The sequence below is a fragment of the Panicum hallii genome, chromosome 3 (assembly GCF_002211085.1).
Source record: "Panicum hallii strain FIL2 chromosome 3, PHallii_v3.1, whole genome shotgun sequence".
In the NCBI taxonomy this organism is placed as follows: Eukaryota; Viridiplantae; Streptophyta; class Magnoliopsida; order Poales; family Poaceae; genus Panicum; species Panicum hallii.
The window spans coordinates 1,446,668-1,467,943 of NC_038044.1; the positions used below are offsets into that span (position 1 = coordinate 1,446,668).

Below are 21,276 nucleotides of genomic sequence, written 5' to 3' on the forward strand. Positions count from 1 at the left end.
GTCCCATCAATAATACGTGGCGCTCCTCCGTAATAAGGAGGTTGAGCTTGTCAGTAGCGCGACGTGCCCTTATAGACCTTCGTGGGGCTAGTGCCTCAACTACGGGTTGTGCAACATCTTGCACATCCCGTGGATCTTCAGTGGGTGATGAAACAGTTTCGGATGTTTTCTGAATTTCTTCAAGTTGCACCTTGCTCCCACTAAATCCTTTTGAGAGAAACTCCTTTTCTAAGAAAACACCATTGCGAGCGACAAACACTTTGCCTTCCGCCTTATTGTAAAAATAATATCCTTTGGTTTCCCTAGGATACCCCACAAAGAAGCATTTGTCTGACTTTGGAGTGAGCTTATCTGACATCAAACGTTTGACATAAGCCTCACATCCTCAAACTTTGAGAAAAGATAATCCGGGACGCTTCCCAGTCCATATCTCATATGGTGTCTTCTCAGCAGACTTACTTGGAACCCTATTCAGTGTGAATGCAGCAGTTTCAAGAGCATAACTCCAAAATGATAATGGAAGATCAGCTTGGCTCATCATGGACCTAACCATGTCCAACAAGGTTCAGTTCCTCCGTTCGGATACCCCATTCCATTGAGGCGTTCCGGGCGGAGTTAGCTGCGGAATAATTCCACATTGCTTCAAATGATCACCAAATTCAAGGCTCAAATATTCTCCTCCACGATCAGATCGTAGAAATTTAATTGTCTTGCCTAATTGATTTTGTACTTCATTCTGAAATTCTTTGAACTTTTCAAACGATTCAGACTTGTGCCTCATTAAGTAGATATAGCCATATCTACTAAAGTCATCAGTGAAAGTAATGAAGTACTGAAAACCACCTCTGGCTATTGAGCTCATTGGTCCACATACATCGGTATGTACAAGTCCCAACAAGTCACTCGCCCTCTCACTATGACCAGTGAAAGGTGCTTTGGTCATCTTTCCAAGCAAACAAGACTCACATGTGTCAAATGATTCAAAATCAAATGAGCTTAACAATCCATCTTTATGGAGTTGTTCAATGCGCTTCTCATTTATATGACCTAAGCAACAATGCCAAATAAAAGTGGGATTCAAATCATTTGGTCTAAGCCTCTTAGTATTAATATTACAGATAGATTTATCCTCAAGATCAAGAACATATAATCCATTCACCAATGGACAATGAGCATAAAAAATACCATTGCAAAAAATAGAACAACGTTTGTTCTCTATTACAATCTTAAAATCATCAACTTCTTCCAAACATGAAGAAGAAATAATGTTCTTGTTCAATGCAGGAATGCAATAACAATTATTTAATTCCAAAACTAATCCGGAGGGTAGAGACAAGTGGTAGGTGCCGACCGCCAACACCGCAACCTTTGCGCCATTGCCGACACGAACGTCCAACTCGCCTCTTACAAATCTTCTAGTCTCACTTAGACCCTGCAACGATTTGCAAGTGTGAATCATCGATCCAGTATCAAATACCCATGATTCACTGGAAGATAATGCAATATTAATTTCTATAACATTTATACCTGAAGTGGAAGTCTCACTTCCTTTCTTCGTTTTCTTTTCTTCCAAGTACTTCTTGCAGTTCCTAGACCAATATCCCTTTTCATGACAGTGGAAGCATTCATCCTCAGAAGTAGGGCCAGATTTGGCCTTAGGTGCTGGTTTTAGCTTAGAGCTCAAGGACTCACCACTGGAACTCTTTTCCTTGCCTTTACCTTTGGGATTAGGATGCGTCCAACGCTTCCTCTTTTTGTTCCCCTTCTGAATCATCATCACATGATTGGGATTCTTCTTAATGCTCTCCTCTGCTGTTTTTAGCATCCCATGCAACTCACTCAATGTTTTATCCAAGCCATTCATCTGAAAGTTCATGATAAAAGGCTCATAGCTCGCTGGGAGCGACTGGAGAATAACATCAATAGCCAAGTCTTGGTGAAGTTCAGAACCAAGTTTGTCCAAAGTCTCAATGTAACCAATCATTTTGATCACATGAGGATTGACCGGGCTACCTTCTGGCAGCTTGCACGCAAACAAGGACTTTGAGATATTGAACCTCTCAGTCCTGGCTTGGTTCTAAAACATCCCACGCAGCCCCTCGATCATGGTGTGAGCATCCGCATGCTCATACTGCTTCTGCAGATCAGGGGACATGGTGGGGAGCATCAGACAGCTGACATCAAGTGAGTCATTGCAGTGCTTCTCATAAGCTCTGCGATCAGCAGCAGTTGCATTGTCAGGGAGATCATCAGGATATGGCTGCTCAAGAACATACTCCCTTTTCTCTTGCCTGAGAACAATTCTCAGGTTGCGGTACCAATCAATAAAGTTTGTTCCATTCAACTTTTCTTTCTCAAGAACAAAACGCAAATTGAAAGCGGAATTGTTACTGGCAGACATGATCTACGACATTAAAGTAAAGCAAGATTTCAGCACTAAGTTTATGTAATGACTTTCATTAACTGATTTAATAAAAGACAACCTACTATATCAAAGTCACCTTCCCTCTAATGACATATAGTGGTTCAAGATCCATAATCACTAAAATTCTAGTGAGCTTTAGCATCACTGCTAGAAAAGTAGTGATACAGGTAAGCAACAAATTACTAATCACATCTCTATGCGACTCTTGTTTGCTGGGTGGCATCCAATGCCCCGGCCCCAACCCTATGCCTTAAAGCCCAAAACTATTTTGATAGCTTTGTTGAGTAAACTAATACTATGCTTGTGAATGTCTGACATCCACCCTATACAAAAGTGATAGTTGAGGGTACTCTACTTTGGTAAACTTACCACACAACGATAAAAAATTTATAGGTGCAGCTATTGGTAAAAGGCATAAAAAACTCAACCTTTTCTAAGGGAAGCTATTCTATCATGATTAAAACATCCACCATATGTAAAAGCATGAAAGAATAGTATGACAGGAAATAAACATCACAGGCATATAATCATATTATATTGTGAATAGTATGGCCTCTTGCATCACAATGGGCTCCATCGCCATGGCTCCAAGGTGACCTCCATTGCCATCCGTCCTGTCTTGTGATGATCATGATCGCCATCATGATTGAAGCCTCCATGAAAAGATATTAAGCTGCTACATCTAATAGCTAGTGAAATAATTACATGAGAATTCAAACATCACAAGTCAACACGCAGGTCGTTATACAATAATAGTGCAACCTCAACCCGGTTGTGTTAACTTGCGACACACAGGCCGCACGAATCATCACATACATCATCACATGACATTGAGGCCATACCATTTACATCACACCCTGCAAAAACAAGTTAGGCGTACGACGTGTTCTACCAAAGAAGCGCTTAGGAAGCCGCTATAGCGAGAAAGCAACAGTCATCAGAGTGATCGCATCACCTCAAATCCGAGCCATTCATAATGCCTCAATTTTCACTAGGTCAATCACATTGACCGTGCAAACTTTGCACTTGAGAAGACTGCATCTACACATGACCTCGATCTGTTGGATCAATCTGCTGACTATGCATACAGTTAGTCCCTGATGGTGATTCCAGCCGGTAGGGACATGTCGTATGCATAACAGAGAAAGAACACGAACTAATCTTTTTGTCACATGCCGCGCAATCAACTCACTCCAGTTTTAACCCCTTATGACCAATTGATCTAATCAAACCGTGCAAAAGTAATAGATCCAATCTAATACAACAACATATCACCTATATGCTAATGATCCAGACCAAAAACTACGCAAGATGGCCCTGATACCACTGTAGGTGAACGGGTAGGCTACACTAGCATCACTACCGCAAATACCTAAGATACTTGCGAGTAGAAGATCATAGATCGTTATCACTAGACGCGCAGCGCAGCGGAAGAAGTCGCGCGTCGGTGTAGAGGAAGTAGTCGATCACGTCCCACGAACCGAGCTCCTCGTCCTTGATCCCAGCAGCCGATCAGCGCAGCAGTCGCAGCAGCGCCTCCACGGAGTCCACACGTACAGGGATGAAACGCCGGGCGTCGGTGTGCTAGCACCGTACACACGGCAAGGGCGGCGGCCGAGAGAAGGGGGTGACGGCTAGGGAAGTGGCGCGGCTCACAGGCTTGTCGCGCCCCCTTAGCCCCTCCCTCGTATATATAGAGCGTACTAATGGGTTTCTATCTCATAGGCCCATTAGCAACCCTAATTCCTGTTGGATGAATATCCTCTTGGACCTTTAAACCGTATTACGATGATGGGCTCTGGGGCATATCACCGACAATGACGAGATGAGATCTCGCCGTCCGGGGCGCCGCCGCCTCCTCCGGTTGACCGTCGCACACGCGATAGCTCGATCGATCTGCCCGGCTACAGGCCAGCTCATGCTCCGCTCGTGTGCGCATGGAAAAGGCTTCAGGCCAGCTAGCAGCGCCTGTGGACCGAGCTGAGCTGAAAGCTACAGAGCCCGGATCGAGCTAGCTAGCCGTTGACTCGTATGAGCAGCGGACCGAAAAGACGAAGCGACGACGGTGAGCGAAAAGACCGGCCGGCCGCGGCCGGGCAAGCGAGCGCACCGTCCGTCGATCAGGCGCCGCGCCAGCACGTACTGCAGTGAGACCACCAGCTGACCAAGCAGCTGCAGCAGCAGGCGAGGGCACTGACGTCCCAGGCGGGATATCGTATCTCGATCAGGGACGACGAGTCGACGGCAGCGACGAGCACGACATGAACGGAAGGCACACAACAGCACATGCGAATGCTGATGATGCACTAGTCATGCACGCAACTCCGATCCATTCCTCTCTGCTGCGAGCTGGTCTCTCATCCTTCCAAGCTAGTAGCATGGAGTGGGCACCGCCGATCGATCGATGGCGCAGAGCAGTGAGCACGCAGGAGAGGAGACTGGAACGAGCGAGATAGTGGCGCCGGGCCAGGAACGAGTCGGGGGAGGTAGTAGAGCGCAGAAGCAGCAGCAGCATCAGGACACAGCAGCATGGCTGCTACTAGTGCCCAGGCCCAGCTGAGTGGACAGCGCCAAATTAAATGACTTTGCTGGCTATACGTGGGTGTGCTATGCATGTGGGGGTGGGGCCCGGTGGGCCCAAAGGCCGCAAGGACATCCTGGTCAATGGTGCATGGGGCCCATGCAACATGCATGCACTAGCCGAGCACGATGTGAACACTGAAACGGATTCAGCTCAGCAGCAGCGCTTGCAGTTCTGAATCTGCTCCGATCCTCGGCGCCTAGCTCTCTTGGAAATTCGAACGAACGATGTGACAGCAAACTAAAACAGGAAACGCATTTCCAGTTTCTGCTATTTTGCGATCTCTACGTGTCTCTGGATACCTAAAATTCATACTATAAGCGAGAGTTTTTTTATTTTAAATTTTTTTTTTGCATGGGTTCGATTGACATAAAAAAGCAGGGCCGACGCGGTCCAACTTGCTCTTGCAAAAAACATCCGGGTCTCCCGGTGGAAAAGAAGCAAAGGAAACTGGAAAAGAGAGAGGGCGCCTATGCAGCTTGAGTCAGTGCCTCAACGTTTGGAATAGCTCCGGAGTTTCCTGCTTTTCCAAGCGGCTTCTCTTTCTGAACAACTCCGCCTCAAATGTGCTCTGCATCCATCTACGATTACACGGCAGCTGGGGGTGTTTACGTAAGCGTTTTTGGAATGTCTAGTGGTTGATGAAGAGTTTCGTTCTCTTCTAGAATCAGAGAAAGGCACCATCAGCAAACATTGACCTCCTAGTGTGTCCTCCCTTCGTCTTTCGCCATTTTTGCCGACTGTTTTATCCTCCGATCTCTTTTATCTGAGTTGCTACAAAAGTTAAAAGCAAAGGATATTCTTTGCGTTTGAAGGTGTACAGCAGTAGTACTCCTCAGTTCCATGCGTATCCAGATTAGTAGATTACCCACCACAACCATACTCACACACTAATAACCCATGTGGGTCGATCCAAAAAGTTGATAAAATGAACCAGAATAACATTCTGTGTATATAATTTATGAGGAGAAATGAACTAGAGTGGCATGCCATCGTAAATAATTAGCTGACCCAAAAAATACTATTGGGTACCCACTTGCATCCTGTGTACAACTGGTAATGTTGATGATGAATAATGTTTTAGGCAATTGGGAAATATAGCAAGCTACCCAACCTTGCTAAAATTCACAGCCTTTATTCTGAACCTAACTTAAAGGAAGGAAGTTAGTTGGTCTCTTTCCAAATTCTTGTAAAAATCCAGTGGATATGGAAGGTATTTATTAGGCCCTAGTAGTTTGTTTGCCATTGGCAAACAAGTGGTGGAAGGTTGGAACCACATCCCGCCAAATCCCAACGTCTACGTGTTGTAGACAAACGTGTTGCCGACTCGAGTGCGCGTGCGACCTGCCCTGTGCGTGCGTGCTCGGCGTCCCTTGCGCGTTGCGATCTGCAAGTTGCATGCCTGGCTCTCCTCGCTTCCAGCTCTCAGCAGCTCGCATTATAAATACAGCCGCTGCGGGCTCGTTCGCCACCGGTACCAAGTATCAAAACGAAAGGCCAAAGCCCCACCAGCAGCCAACCAGCAGTTTCTCCCTCACCTCTATTCAAGCAGTAGCAGTACAGCGCTTCTCCTCTCGCCCTTCGACAGCGCAGCACACTTCAACTGTTCAAGCCACGCGCGCACGGCAGAGATGAGGCGTTGCAGCGGTCTCTCTTCGCCCGTAGCCGCTGTTGCCCTGCTCCTCCTCCTCATCTGCTTCTTCCACCGCGCGGCGGCGGCTCGCCCCCTGCCGGCTGCTGCTGTTCCTCTTCAGCTAGTTCGCCAAGGTGCGTGCTTCGCTCACGCCATGCAGCAGGCGCATAACCTGTTTGCTGACCGGTCCTGCCTGCCTTCTCTCAGCGGCGCTAGCTGCTCGGTCTAATGTCTCTGAACTTTTTTGCAGAGGATGAGGCCAAGGTGGCTGCAGCTGATGAGCCGGTGCTTCAGAAAGGCGCCGCCGGTAGTGGCGATGAGCTCTCGGTCTCGGCCGCTGAGGTGATGGAAGCAGCGGAGGAGCCGGCGTGTGAGGAGGGGAACGACGACTGCATGCAGCGGCGGCTGCTCCGCGACGCGCACCTCGACTACATCTACACCCAGCACAAGGGCAAGCCATGAGCGAGGACGATCCTCATCTTCTGGGGTTGGGTTAGGAGTGTGTGTGTGTGGTGGGTGGGTGTGGGGGGGGGGGGGGGGGGGGGCAAAGTCGTACATGCTGCAAAGTTGACACTGGGAATCTCATCATCTAGTATATCTACCATCTGCTACCTACTTACAATTTCTGCCACTGATCGATTAGTATCCGGGATCCATGTAGGATTAATCATTAATATATGTGTGTGACTGTCATCGATCACCTCGTTTGTACATCGTCTCGTCTCTCTTGGTCATGTCTAATACATGCATGGTCGTTACCACCATTTTCTTCCACTTTCTGCTTTATTTGTATCCCCGCAGTATGAGATTGTGAACGAAGCTGATGATGAGGCTGTTCATATGTGCCAGAGTGCCATGCCATGCGAGTGGTTCTCTAGCTAACTAATGTTGGTGTGTAGCGCCTAGCTCTCCTAGTTTGGTTTGGTTTGGTCATTTGGTGTGATGGAGTTCAAGTTCTGAACAAACTCATGGCCGTGATTTTCTTGTTCTTAATTAAATGGTACTTAATTAATTACCCTAGTATACTACAACACACTTGCATTTGTTTTCTGGTGTGCGCGCCTGAATGTCTGTCTCCCTGTCCGCCTCTGGGTCAGTGACCGCTGTCAGATTCTCTGATGATCTCCTCCTTGTAAACAGTTTCTCCCTCTCTGCCTGTCCCTCACCTTCTTCTTAATCCGAGAAAATAACCATTTTATTATTACTAGCCCAAGAAAGCAAACATCGTGGTTGATCCAGCTACAGTAGCTGCACACAGTCTACAGTACTAGATTATGGGGTTGCATCTGCTCCCCGAGATTCCACATGATGGTCGGAGCGCGCTAGCTGGCTCATAAAAAGTCAACATCGGCCATGGCGCCGTGCAGCTACAGCTCATCATTTTCTTATGCCTGAGAGGCTCTGGGCTGCTCCGGCAAAGAGAGACATGCAAAGATGCTACTTCTCAGACCTCAGATCAGATCAGTCCCCACATGCCAGCCATGGTAATCATTCACAATTTCTTTTCACACAAGCTAAGGAGTACTAGCTAGCTCCTGGATTGCAAGCTGCAGCATAGTATCAAGCTAATGAAGCTTTTCTTCTCCATCTTTTTTTCCTGTTTCACAAAGAAAGATGCCGCAGTGGTATCTGTGAAAGCCCTCTAGCAGCTATTAGTAGTCAAAGTGATAGTATATATGAAAGTGAAACACCATGCATGTGCCAGCACTTACCAAGGTTGCCAGCTGAGTGTACACGTTCCATTTCCAGACGGTCCACTCTTGCTTCAGTACTATAGCAGCCTACTACTCTGCTACTGATAAAGGGTAGTAGCAGTAGTGCGAGTGCGATCACTTGTTTACTTGAAATCCTAGCTTGAAATGCATGCGTTTGGTTTGTGCAGGTCGAGTGGCCAATGCCGCAATAGTGCCCACTCCATTATCTGATCAACACGCTAAGCTAAGCACACAGTGAGGAGTGATCCATCTCAGTGCTGCATGCAGTAGTGATCTCATCAGTTCAGCCCCCTGTACTGCTGTTTCTGCTGGTACTAGTTTAGAGCAGCGGCACAGGCTATAGTGCGCAGGGTTGGGGGTTTTCTTGGTTAAAGCAGCATGCATGCCACCTTACTGCACTAGATGGATGTTGCATATGCTATAGACAAGCCGGGCACTTCGGTGTAGTTGCTTCTTTTCCGGCAGGCCGTGAGTGTGAACGGGCAAAGGGGTCGGCCACTTGCAAAGTTGCTATTGGTGTGGGCACTTTTTGCCCGGCCGCACAATCATCCGGCTACTAGTATCTTACTTTCCGATCCCGGCCGGCCGGCCTTAGTGCACACGGACAGTCAGCTCAGACAGATCGATGTATAGATCTTGCACACTGACACTATGGGTGCTTGTAGATCATGCAGATGATGATACCTGTCTGCGCAGGGGAAGAAGTACTGTTAATTTGGTCAGCCGGCCTTCATAGATAGGATAGAGTAGCTAGGGTGTTTAGGATAAACCGATAAACATGCACGATGGCCATGCCAAACAGTGGTCGGCATGTGTACATCCAGATGTCACACATGCACATAGCTAGTGACACCCTGCCGCAAAGTACACGATGCATGGCATATACGGCCGGAATTTGTAACGGAGTCATGGGGTAGATTGTAGGTGGGTGATATGTAGCAGTACAATAGGCGTCGGCGTGTAGTACGGTGGGGGGCTATTGAGTGTGTCTGGTTTTCATCCATGAATCGTCCGTCAGTACATGTTCAGACTTCAGAGCCCGGGTTTCAGAAGTTCAGGCTTTCAGCTTTGCAAGCTTTCAACACTCGTATGTACTACTCTTTCAATAGCTAGGTAGGACGACGCAGTTTATCTTCTCTTTCAATGTGTTGACCGTGACAGTAACCAAACGAAAGCGTAGTGGCATATATAAAAGAATAAAATAGAAGTAATCCAGCAAAGTGGCAGGTGTGACGGTGTTCAGAAAGGGAAGGTCACACGCAGCAGGCTCCGACCTAGCAGCACCTCATCTGTAGGTGCCAGCCGGTGAGGTAGCTCCTAACGTGGCAGGTGACTAGTGAGAAACAGAAACCGTGTTTGATTTCAAAGCGCTAAATTTTGCCCCGTTACATCAAAGATCATTTCATCATCTAAAAATATTAAATAAAATCTGTTTACAAAATCTTTTGTATGGATGGATACTAATTCGCGAGACGAGTTTAATAAACTTAATTAATTAATAATTTGCAACAATAATGCTACAGTAATCATCCGCTAATTATGGATTAATATACCTCATTAAAATTGTCTCGCGAATTAGATCAAAGGTTCTGCAATTAGTTTTGTAATTAGATTTTATTTAATATTTCTAAATGATAAAATTATTTTTGATGTGATATGGTTAAAGTTTAGCGGAGTCAAACACCAAAGAGTAAGCATGACGACTGATCCATTGCTGCAACCACCGAGGAAGTTGTACAAGCAATGCGAGCATCTACATTTGCAGTGTGCAGTCTGTTCTGCACTGCTGCTATGCATACAGGCATGCAGAATCCAGGTTTGCTGGAATGGTGGTTGCAACTTGCAACTGGGAACAAGCTTTGATCCTCTGCAAGTACTCATTGTGCCGTATGGAGGGGTAGTTTCGATCTTGTGTAAGCGCTACTCGCATCTGAATGTACATCCTTGTTTTATTAATATATAATCACTCTTTGCTCTCAGAAAAAAAAAGAAAAACAGTTGCAACTCGGAACAAGCTTTGATACTCACAGGTCCGTTAAACTCGCTAGAGCCGCTAGTATCTTTGGGCCGGATCTATAGAACCGCTGCTTCTAAAGAGGCACCAGCCAAGTATTTCCTGGCTGATTGATATTAGCCCAGTAGGAGGTATGGAGGCCCACTTCAAAAATTAATCCTGCGCTTATCGGACTAGGAGGTGTGGAGGTATGAGTCATGTCGCGTTTCGGATTAGTACTAGAAAGATCTTGGAATTTGAATTTATTTTATACGTACATGAAGTTTGCATGGATCTTTGATTCGTAGAGAGTAGTAGTTGATGTGCTACATGCTGCGGCCATAATTATGTATTTCTATACAAGATATCAGTCCCTAATATGGAAGTTTACACTCTTGCTAATGGATTTATGACTCTGAAAGCAGCACGGATATATACTTTTTGATTAACAATTGATTTGGAATATTTTGAATAGCAGCATGGATATAAATTTCTCGATTAACAACTGTTTGAAATATTTTGAATAAGAAACTGCTCATTACATATATAGGGACAGGAATCTAAATTGCACTCATGCCAAATGAGCCCGTCACTAATGTCATCGAGCAGCTCAGAATTTCTGTTCCCTGCATTACACAAAGAAACTATGAAGTGTTAGGATTTTCCAAAGCATAGGAAGGATATTCAACTGAAGGTGCTAACATTCAGTATAAATAATAATTCTGGTAAGGCAGTGCAATGTGAAAACTGAGATTTGCATTTTTGCCTCTGAAACAAATGGTTGCAACTAAGCACAATAGCATCATATCCAGTTAATTTGGGAAGCAAGTGATCCAGCACGTATATTTAATGAGGGACATGATAATCTGACTTTAGTATATATGAAACTTTTTTGTTAAGTAAGGAATTGTGGTTGTTTGGTGAGCTAAAATATAATTTTAAGTAGCAACGGCATATCTAAAAATTTATATGCTTTAACAGTAGTGTTAGTTTTGTTATCTCAAATTGTCTTAGAAAGCTTGCTCTGCTAAGAGGCATTATAATTGTCATATGCGTAGATATATTTGAGAAGGTTTTGCTTTCCCAAATCTTGATTATTTATCTTCATACACAACATCTACTATTTTGGATTTATATGCTTCACTACTCCAAAAAAAGATTTCCAAAATATTTTACGACTCAAAATCTTCGTCCACAGCACCTACTATTTTTTTTTGAGGATTGTTTTTTGAAACCCATATATTTCTTACCTCTTTTTTGCTTACTAACAGACAGTTATCATGTAAGTATTGTATTTACGAGCTACACCCATTTAAAACAGACCAAACATAATCTCCTACAGTTTGGCTATCTGCTGATGCAGCAGTTGGGTCTGTCAGAGCAAAGTATAATGCATAGCATCCTAGGCAAACAGTAATCTTAGCAGAAAGGAAAAAAAAACTGAGCAAAAAGTACCTTAATTATCAATGCAGTGTTCTCTTGTGTTTTCCAAAGAAGGGTATTTGCCAAACTTAAGGTATCTGTTTTGAATTGCTGCAGTTGTAATGATTGAACAATAAAAGAGTCCCATCAGATGCATGCTGTGATGAGAGCAAGTCCACAAATATTTAGTGCATGTCCTATTTTACATTGAAAATACTGGACTAATCCCTATTGAGATGTTTCTGGATGCATTAATTAGGACAGGTCATGCCTTGTATCACCAATCCAATATGTAGTGGCATTGTTAAAGTTGGAAAGAGTATCATTTAGGATGTAATCAGAAAATTTATTTTTGATGGACTGAATCCAAAGATATCAGCACAAATATTGTTAAAAACACTTCGTTCCGAAGTGGCAGTCATCAAAGATGAAATTATTTTACTGATAATGGTGGATCTCTGAAAACTGGCAAACTGTAGAATTAGGACTAATAGTTTGAGGTCTGTGTTTGGGAAAGTAAAAAGGTTATATAACAGAGAAAAAGAGGTGACTACAAATAGATACCTGCAAAACTGAGAGTTCATAAGCCTCGATAATCTTAAGCGAAAATGAACTCCAGCCAATCCAAGCAAATCACATTGCCCATAATGGTAATTTTTTCTAGATGCATAATTCATCTGGAAATGTAACCTGCAGTAAGCCATTTCAACAAGCAAATGGTATAATGGAATTATGCTAACATTTGTGTAGTGTCTAAAATCTGAAACATGACACCTAGCAACAGGTTTGTAGCAAAAGAACCTGTAAGTCAAAATACATTTTTTCAGTACTCTTCTCGCCTGAAGTTGGTATTTTCTTTCGTTTTAAGTTGAAGCTAAAAACCAATGATTGGATAACGGAAGTCTGAACTGTTTGGAACGGAAACATTTAACATTGAAGTGTCATATTGGATAACACAATGATGATTAATTTATGTATTAGTCAATATATGAATTGTTACTATGTTCATATTTTGGGTTTGTGCCATCAGGAACTAAGTCGCTACTTCACCATTTGTCGATAAATACGTGAACGAGGTAGTCGCTACTTCACCATTCGTTGATAAATACGTGAACGAGGTTAGCTAATGTATGATTTAGGTTCTAGGGGAGAAGCTGTGAGGTACCTGGAGATGCTTATTGTGTCTGGCATCTTCTGAAGGCTCCTCCCTTTTTATGCTCCCATATCAGATCAAGGCTTGGGTCACGTCTTCTGAAGGCTCTTTCTTTGTACGTTCCCAGAACAGATCAAGGTTTGTTCTTTCTCATCAAAATCTATTTAGGTCGATGCTTGGTCGGGAGGGCCGGAGGGAGCTGGCATGGCGCCACCGTAGCGTGGGAGCGAGATGGAGAATCGGCAGCAGCCCAGCAGGTGAAGGCGACGTGTGCGAGGAGCTAAGGAGGGTCGTGAGGTGGAGGAGCAACCATGGTGAGGGTGAAGGGGAATTACAGCGTGGGCCGCGGGCTGTTGAGCTCGAGGGAGGAACCAGAAGATCTATCTGTTGTAGTGCCTCTGCTGTTTCTCCTCGTCAGCTCCGCAGACCGCAAAGATGTAGGCGACGACCAGCTATGTGCACAGCAGCGCCGCCGCCATTCCTCACGGCCTGGATTTCGATGGCTCAACAGGGGCGCGAGGAGAAGAACGGTCGCGCCGCCGGCCACCAGGGAGGAGCAAAGTTGCGAGGAGGACGATGCCCGAAGCGCCGAGAGGATGGGCCGAGGGACGGCCTGTGCCTACGCCCTCGTTTTCACCAAGATCCGACAGCCGAAGTTTGCAGACGACGTGGCCCAATAGGGTTAGGGTTGCCTGGTTTGGACTCAGGGCCTTGTTTAGATCCCTTCAAAGTTCCAACTTTTTACATTCTCTCTCCATTACATCAATTTTGGGACACATGCATGGAGCAGTAAATATATGTAAAAAAATAACTAATTGCACAGTTTAATTGTACATCACGAGACGAATCTTTTAAGCCTAGTTAGTCCATAATTAGATAAAATTTGTCAAACACAAACGAAAGCGCTACAGTAGCAAAAAGTTCCAAAAGTTATAAAAGTTGGAATCTAAACAGGCCCCAGGATTCGTATTTAGAAGATGGCTTCCGTTGCGCTTTAACCGCTGCTCTGCTTCTCAAGCACGCCACCAGCAGCCGGAGCAAATGAATTTCCCGATTCAGAAACCAAACCCACGCCAACCCAACGTGCATAGCTATATAAACAACTTATTAAACACGTCCCCGAATTGAATGCACTAATCCTCCTCCCTCCGATTAACGCCGATCTCTCTCGTTTTCCAAGAAACCAAAAAAAATTAACCAGCAGCCATCGGCTTCGACATCATCCCCACAGGCTCCGGCGGTCCACCATGGCCGACGACGCGATCATGGAACGCTCCTTGGCCGCCGCTATCGAGAGCAGCGTGGCCGCCACCGACGGCAACCTCACCTGCTTGTTGATCCCGGCCCAATACCAGCACCACTGGTTCCAAGAACAGGAACTAGCAGCTGCTGCACGGCTTCTTCCTGACGATGACGACGAGTTGCACATCGCCGGTGACGTCGTGGCCGGCCTGCTCAACGAGATTAGCCCCCGTGACTCCGACCTCGACGAGCGGATCGTCGAGTGCCCGATGGCGCAGCGGCTGGTGCTTCTGGGCATGGCGAGCTTGCAGCGGGAGGTTGTCGATGACGCGCAAATCAGTAGCCTGCTCGAAGCAGCAGAAGCGTATCGCGACGGCGGGTTCGGCGCAGTCCCCGCGGACGCCACTGCGGTGGCCAGCCTGGGGAAGCAAACGTTTCGCGCTGCCGGTGCTGGAGGAGACGACGGCTCGGCAGATCGTCAGAGCTGCGGCATATGCTTGGAGGACTTTGAGGACGGCGACGAGATTAGCGTGATGCCGTGCTCGGGCGGGCACGGGTTCCACACGAACTGCATCGCCAAGTGGTTGGGGCGCTACAGCAACATGTGCCCTCTCTGCCGCCACGCGCTGCTGATTCGTAGATTGGAGTCTTGCGAATGGCATCAAGAAATTCGTTTGCGTGTTTATTCACCAAGGAATATGTGATGCAATGCAGTTTTTGTATGTAACAAGGCCGTATAACTGCAGTGAGCTCGATCAGATTATTCTACTGCACTTGGGAATTCTTATTATATTAGTTGTGTCAGCCTGACTCGGCTCGCGGATAGATATAGCCGGAGGACTAGTCTGAATTTGCCAGCCTCTGATCTGATGATTGTACATGTATAAATATGTGACCTGATGATCAATAAAAGTGTGGGTGATCCCTATTCCTCTCTACACTATGATATATCAGAGACGGCAGATCCTCCAAACCCATTGCATTGCCACTACGAGCTTTTTGTATTGATGGTGGGAATATATGTAGGGCTCCAGGTAAGGATTGGTTGCAAGTATGAGACTTGGGCTCACTTTTCACAACTTGTAAGCAATGGGGGATTGCACAGAAATCCAAAGGGGAGTTTCAAAGAGGATTCCCTTCTCTAGAGACGGTAAAAGAAGACCCTGACCTGGCTGGCAAAAGGGTCAGCAACAAAGGCAGCTGACAAGTAATGCCCAGCTGCAAGTGTGAGAGCTGCTGTAACAGGCGAACAGCTAGACTGGGACACGGGAGCAGCTGCTACAGCCCGCGTACGTGGCCTGCCTGGAAACTGAGGGTTCGGATTAACATGGTGGATTGCTACGCGCGCTGAGCCGCTAACCGAGTCCGATTGGACCTGTGTATTCGGACACCGACTCTACCAGGGCACGCAAATAAAATCAATTGAAACCACCACCTCCGCGCATCACGCCATCACGGTCCATCCTAGTCTCCTAAACCACCGGCAGTCCACCATGCTTGTGCGGTTCGGCAGCCATGGAGCACGCACTGTCCATGGCCACCGGCAGGAGCTTGGGCGTGGCGGCACACGCCGCCGCCTGGTCTGGCTGCGGCCCCGGTTGCACGAATCGACGGAGCTCTTCGACCAACGGAGTGACGACCGCGACCTCGTCGAGCAGATCGTTCACCGCCAGGTCCATGAGGCGATGATGCTGCATCTCCTGGCACGGGCGCTGGGGCTCGACATCGAAACTATTATTGCCTGTCTCCAAGAAGGAGCGAACGGCGGCGGCGGGTTCGGTGCGGTCCCCGCGTCCGCCGCGGCCGTGGCCGCCCTAGAGAAGCATACGTTTCACGCCACGGAAGGGTGCGGCGGCGAGTCGGAGTGCGCAATCTGCTTCGAGGACTTTGAGGATGGCGAGGAGGTCAGCGTGATGCCGTGCGCACACGGGCACGAGTACCACACGACCTGCATCACCAAGTCGCTGGGGCGCAGCAACATGTGCTCTCTCTGCCGCCATGAACTGCCCACAGGCGTGGATGGCCACTGAATCCATTCAAAAGCTTTGCATGCGTTGCCGTAGCAGGCACCTCGATCTTATACATACAGCATGAAGAATTTGTGCTCCAGTGTTCGTGTGTTTGAAGATTCAGCTGCTACATTAAAGTGCTTGAAGATTCAGCTGCTACATCACAGGCGGTGCATCCACAAGAGGAAGGGGTGCCAATAATCTGACAAGTTCAGGTCATCAAGCACAGGAAGGGGGATGGAAAAGCTGGAGTATAATAAAAGATGCAACCATGTAATCGTTGGAGGTTAACGTTGCCAATTAAGGTGTTTTGGTAGCCTGGTTTTGGTCACGTGTGCCACCCCTAGCCTTGTGCTGCGGGAAGTACTGGTAGTAGTACTTGTTTAAACGGTGTAATAGGTGTTAAATTCATATCTGGTAGTAGTACCTGTTTGGATCCCACCTTCTAAAGCAAAGTGACTAAATTTTAGTCACTTTATTAGGGACTAAAGTTCTAAACAAACTAACTAAAAAGTGACTGAAATAGTCTCGTTCCTAAAGAGGAGCTAAAAGAAAGGAGTTGAGTGGGCCTACCCCTCATTTTTTACTCCCTCCCCATCGTTTATTTTTAGTCACTTTATTCAAACATAGGATGACTAAAATTTAATCACTGCTTTTAGTCACTTGATCCAAATAGACCCTTAAACATTGTAATTCCGTAATGAGAACTGAGATGAACGTTAATCAACTTTCCTTTTGATTATCAAATTTAAATTGTGAATATACAGATAAATCAGTAAATCACTATCAGGAAAAGATGGGAATGAGTACGTCACGTAGGTCCATGTAAATATTGCAGTAATCTATTATATTAATAAAAATATTAAAAGAAACCACCACGTTACACTGTTAGATTTTATGATGATCTAACGGTCTACATTAACCAAAAGAGTCAATTAATAAAAAGTTAAATTTGGAATTAAAAAACTATCACATGACTAAAGGTCCCCATTGAATACACGAATAGGAAATATCTAAATTCGGAATTAAAATAAGGCAAGTACTACATTGTGTGCCAACTCACGGAAGGACATTTATCATAAAAGCGATAATTGACCCATGTTGCCCTGATTATACATCACGCAAAACATAATCATGATCGTTGGCTTATGCACTAGAATCTGAAACATGTATTAGACATTCAGATGACATCACGTAAGAAGATCCGAAAGTTAGACGACCAGGCAAAACAGAAAAAATATGAATTTCTTATCTGCCCAATCTAGAAGGTCCATAATTGTCTCACATTTTTAAAAAAGATGATTTATGCAACCTGTAGATGCTGCAAAGTCCGATAAGGGAACAAGCAAGAGGAACTAAAATGTCACGCTGTCGAAAAAATATCTCACGGTGAATATATGCTGCACAGCTCGCACATGCTCCATGGTTTTGGAATTAAATGAAAACTACCGCATGGCCAAAGATCGCAAGTTGAATATAATTAGTAAATATCTAAATTTGGAATTAAAAATATAGAAATTAGAATTTGAACAAAGAATCTATGTCAAATAAGATTAGTAAACAGGAAATTTCGAAATTGAAAAAAATAGCACTAGGCCAAATAATACATGCTAAATATGATTAATAAATAATTAAATCTATTATCTTAATAAGATAGTGTTAAAAGAAGCCAGCACGTTCGCCAAGGCAGGGTAGAAATTATCATATTAATCTAAAAAAGAGAGGAACGTACATCATTGGATTTATGAAGATCTAAAAGTCTAGACTAACGAACCTATATTATTGGATTTTATAAAAATCTAACAGTCTAGACTAACTTAAAAGTTTCACATCAAATACAATTAATAAATATATAATTTTTAGATTTAAAAAATTAAGAAAATTAGGACTGGATAAAAGAGTTCTTGATGAATACGATTAGTATATAGCCAACATAGAATTAAAAATAAGAAAACTAGAACTTGACAAAAGAGTCCATGCTAAATATAAAAGAGTTCTATTTGGATGTTTGACAGGAGCGGATTGATGCCGATGTTGTCGTGTATCAAGAACCCAAAGTGACAGCTTTTGAGTAATTCCTGACTTTAAGGGTACATCAACAGGCCAGCAGCCTGCAGGCATGGCATCCACTTTGGCAGACTGCATTGTGTCGGTGCAGCAGGCCACGGACGATGTGGTCAGCATCGGCGAGAGGCCCTCCACGTCCAAGCAGGGGATCTGGACCATGTCGACTTACGCGGAAGGGCTGCCTGCGCCAGGAATGCGCGCGGCGGGGCTGGCGGTGTCGCCCCGGATGGCGCTGGCCGCGGGCACGGACACTAAGGACGACGCCCCGGAAGATGTTGGCCGCCGCCGGCAAGCGTAACGCGGCAAGAGGAGGTGCGCGATCAAGGGAGGCGGCTGCCGCGGGTGTGACATTAGGGGAGTGTGCTGCAACGTCGCCGCCGCCGGCGATGCCGAGCGCGACAGTGCTGCGGACACGAGAGCGGCGCCGCGCGCGCGAGGGGGACGCTCGGGGTAGACGGTATTTCATTTACCGTGCACCCCTGGGGTACTGGGAACCGTTGGATTGGAATTCTGCGGCCACGATTCGATATGTGGAAGTGAAGCAACAGCGTTGCTGGGCCAAGCCGGAGGCCCAGTTAGTTTGAGCTCATCATTCTTTCGTTGAGCCCGGCGCGTCCTGAAATTTGGTCCATAGCGGCTGCCAGGTCGTCGGCTGGACCGTAGCGGCATGGCAGCGGCTGGCAAGTCGTCGGCGCCGGCGCGAGGGCGGCGGGGGATCGACCGGGGCGTCGCCTACGCGCTCATGGCCACCGCGCTCGTCGCCACCACTTATTACGCGCTTCACTAGATCCGTGTGTCAGGTCGTCCTGCTTCGGCCCGGCGGCAGAGCTCCCAGCTTCCGGGAAGGAAGGCCGGCTTTTGCCAGCTTGGCTTTAATTCTTTTTCAGCCTGGTTAAGCACGCGATCGATCTGTGCAGATCGATTTGCTAAAACTAAATGTCGGTTTCCGATCCGATGCACGATGCTGTCGCGTCCGAATCCGAACCGTGCACTACGGGTTAATTTCCTTTTCCTACACGAACTCGACATCCATACGGCCGGCCCTATATAAGTTGCTGCAGCACATACACCACGACGATCCTTCCACACGCCATCACGCACCGTCGTACATACACCTTCAATTCTCTGGGTAACGCCGCGCCAGTCGCGTGCATCACAAACAACTAACCACGTCCGCCTGACAACCGCCGTGGTTCATCTTCATCCACCACCCCACAACGCAACGCCGTCTGGCTCCTTCAACCATGGCCGACGAGAGCTTTGAAGACGGCCTGATCTCCACCTCGATGGCGGGCAGCGGCGCTCAACAGCGGCTGTTCGAGGGTCCCGAGCAGCAGGACCAGTTCGACGAAGCGACGCGGGTGTTAGTCGAACAAGGGCACCACGGCCTGGTACAACGGGTACTCGTGATCCTCCAGCAGCCCCAGTTCGATGAAGCGATGCGGGTTTTGAACGACGACGAAGAGCACGACGGCGGCTTGGCTGATGACCAGCTGGTGCTCGACGAGTTTTGTCGCCTGCTCACTGGAGCTGTCTTTCGGATGCTGGACGCCGGCTACGACGAGCACGACACTTTCCAGGTCCTCCATCTGCTGGTGCTTATGGCCGCACGGGAGGTGCCGGGCTTTCTCGACTACGAGTCGCAGCCCAACAGCGACGGCGGCTTCGGAGCGGTCCCGGCGCCCGACGCCGCGGTGGCTCGCCTGGAGAAGCGAACGTTTCGCGCCGGAGGAGACGGCGGCGGCGGCGTCACGGAGTGTAGCATCTGCTTCGGGGATTTTGTGGACGGCGAGGAGGTCACGTGATGCCGTGTCCGTTGCGCGGGCACGAGTTCCACCCCGAGTGCATCACCAAGTGGTTGGGGACCAGCAATACGTGCCCTCTCTGCCGCCATGGACTTGCTTGTTAGCAGCCCTCCTCCTGCTGCATCGATGGTCTGATCAAGTTATTGAAGAAGAATCTAGCTACGGCGCTAGCTGCTGGGCCAACGGTGGAGCGAATGTGAGAGGACATACGGGCCAGAATGTCCCTCGAGGTAGCGTAGCGTGTGTGAGTGTGCTGTGATCGCCTGCGCGCGATGTCTGATCCTGCTTCAATTCCATCCAGTTTTCCGATCTCTCCCCGGCCCGCTACGAACCTGATGTCATATTCTCCCTCCATCCTAAATTATTACTAGTCGTTCTGATTTTTTTATATTCATAAGGTTTGCTATGCACCTAGATATAATATATATTCTGATTTTTATAAGTTCATAAGCTTCGCTATGCACCTAGATATAATATATATGTAGATGTATAGCAAAACATATGTATAAAAAAATAAAATAAATTGTAATTTGGAACGGGGGATGACTGAGCTAGTGTGCCCAGCAATGTTGCAAAGCAAAATTTTTAAATGTACAAGTGAGAATATAATATATAAACTGGAGCCACTAGCCGGTGCTGATGTGTATTTTCTAGCTCTATGCACCAGTGCACGAAACACTACAAAAGTATTAGGATCGTGCGTGTAAGTACTAGCAAATATATCTAGTTTTAGTACTAGTATTTCCTTGAATCTTTTCACAAAAAAAAATACAAGGACATGTTCGTATCTGATCTGTGACCCCACTCTGTCAAACCAAATTTAGCCGTGCCACTCGTTTTGTTCGATTAGCCATGCTCAATTTTGCAAGTTTTCTAGCGAGCAAAATTCGCACGACCAAAAACGGATGCACATGTTTAGCTGAATCTTTTGCTTAAAAAAGGGTTTAGCTGAATGGTCCAGCTAATGAGTAGGCTAAATCTTAGACCCACTCAAAGCAACTCTAGCGATAGTCTCTAAATTAGACCATCTAAATGCTAAACGGGGCTATCTTTATTTTTTGGGCATTCAAATCTCCTTCAACTCCAGTAATAATCCTCAGTTCTAAATTATAATACAAACCTCACTAGAAATCCCCTAGGAATGGAGGGCGGATGAGGGAATTTTGAGATTTTGCTAGAATAGAGGGTTCAGTAGAGAGTCTGTTAATAGAGAGTCTGTTGGGGTATATAT

General features: G+C 46.5%; 3 protein-coding genes and 2 long non-coding RNA genes across 5 annotated transcripts; 3 read left to right on the forward strand and 2 right to left on the reverse strand.

Annotated features, from left to right (window-relative positions):
- Positions 1-1,145: 1,145 nt before the first annotated feature.
- LOC112887612 lies at positions 1,146-1,559 on the reverse strand. Its single transcript, XR_003227599.1, has 2 exons — positions 1,528-1,559; positions 1,146-1,432 (listed from the first exon to the last, which is right to left on the reverse strand). It is a non-coding gene; the product is annotated as an uncharacterized LOC112887612 (long non-coding RNA).
- Positions 1,560-6,485: 4,926 nt separating this feature from the next.
- Positions 6,486-7,413, forward strand: LOC112886681 (phytosulfokines 5-like). The gene is made up of 3 exons (XM_025952647.1): positions 6,486-6,773; positions 6,890-7,144; positions 7,178-7,413. The coding sequence occupies exons 1-2, from the start codon at positions 6,638-6,640 to the stop codon at positions 7,099-7,101; spliced, it is 348 nt and encodes a 115-aa protein (XP_025808432.1). The 5' UTR covers positions 6,486-6,637; the 3' UTR covers positions 7,102-7,144; positions 7,178-7,413.
- A 3,400-nt stretch (positions 7,414-10,813) lies between these two features.
- On the reverse strand, positions 10,814-13,440 carry LOC112888091. The gene is made up of 4 exons (XR_003227715.1): positions 12,935-13,440; positions 12,334-12,459; positions 11,803-11,880; positions 10,814-10,973 (listed from the first exon to the last, which is right to left on the reverse strand). It is a non-coding gene; the product is annotated as an uncharacterized LOC112888091 (long non-coding RNA).
- Positions 13,441-14,169: 729 nt separating this feature from the next.
- Positions 14,170-14,868, forward strand: LOC112884349. Its single transcript, XM_025949728.1, has one exon. The coding sequence runs from the start codon at positions 14,170-14,172 to the stop codon at positions 14,866-14,868; it is 699 nt and encodes a 232-aa protein (XP_025805513.1).
- A 789-nt stretch (positions 14,869-15,657) lies between these two features.
- Positions 15,658-16,194, forward strand: LOC112884350 (E3 ubiquitin-protein ligase RING1-like). Its single transcript, XM_025949729.1, has one exon. The coding sequence runs from the start codon at positions 15,658-15,660 to the stop codon at positions 16,192-16,194; it is 537 nt and encodes a 178-aa protein (XP_025805514.1).
- Positions 16,195-21,276: the final 5,082 nt, after the last annotated feature.

Bases quoted from the DNA above. Each gene is read 5' to 3' on its own strand.
- LOC112886681 (XM_025952647.1), top strand. From the start codon at position 6,638: ATGAGGCGTTGCAGCGGTCTCTCTTCGCCCGTAGCCGCTGTTGCCCTG. The intron at 6,774-6,889 runs GTGCGTGCTTCG...ACTTTTTTGCAG, and splicing joins TCTTCAGCTAGTTCGCCAAG to AGGATGAGGCCAAGGTGGCT.
- LOC112884349 (XM_025949728.1), top strand. From the start codon at position 14,170: ATGGCCGACGACGCGATCATGGAACGCTCCTTGGCCGCCGCTATCGAG.
- LOC112884350 (XM_025949729.1), top strand. From the start codon at position 15,658: ATGCTTGTGCGGTTCGGCAGCCATGGAGCACGCACTGTCCATGGCCAC.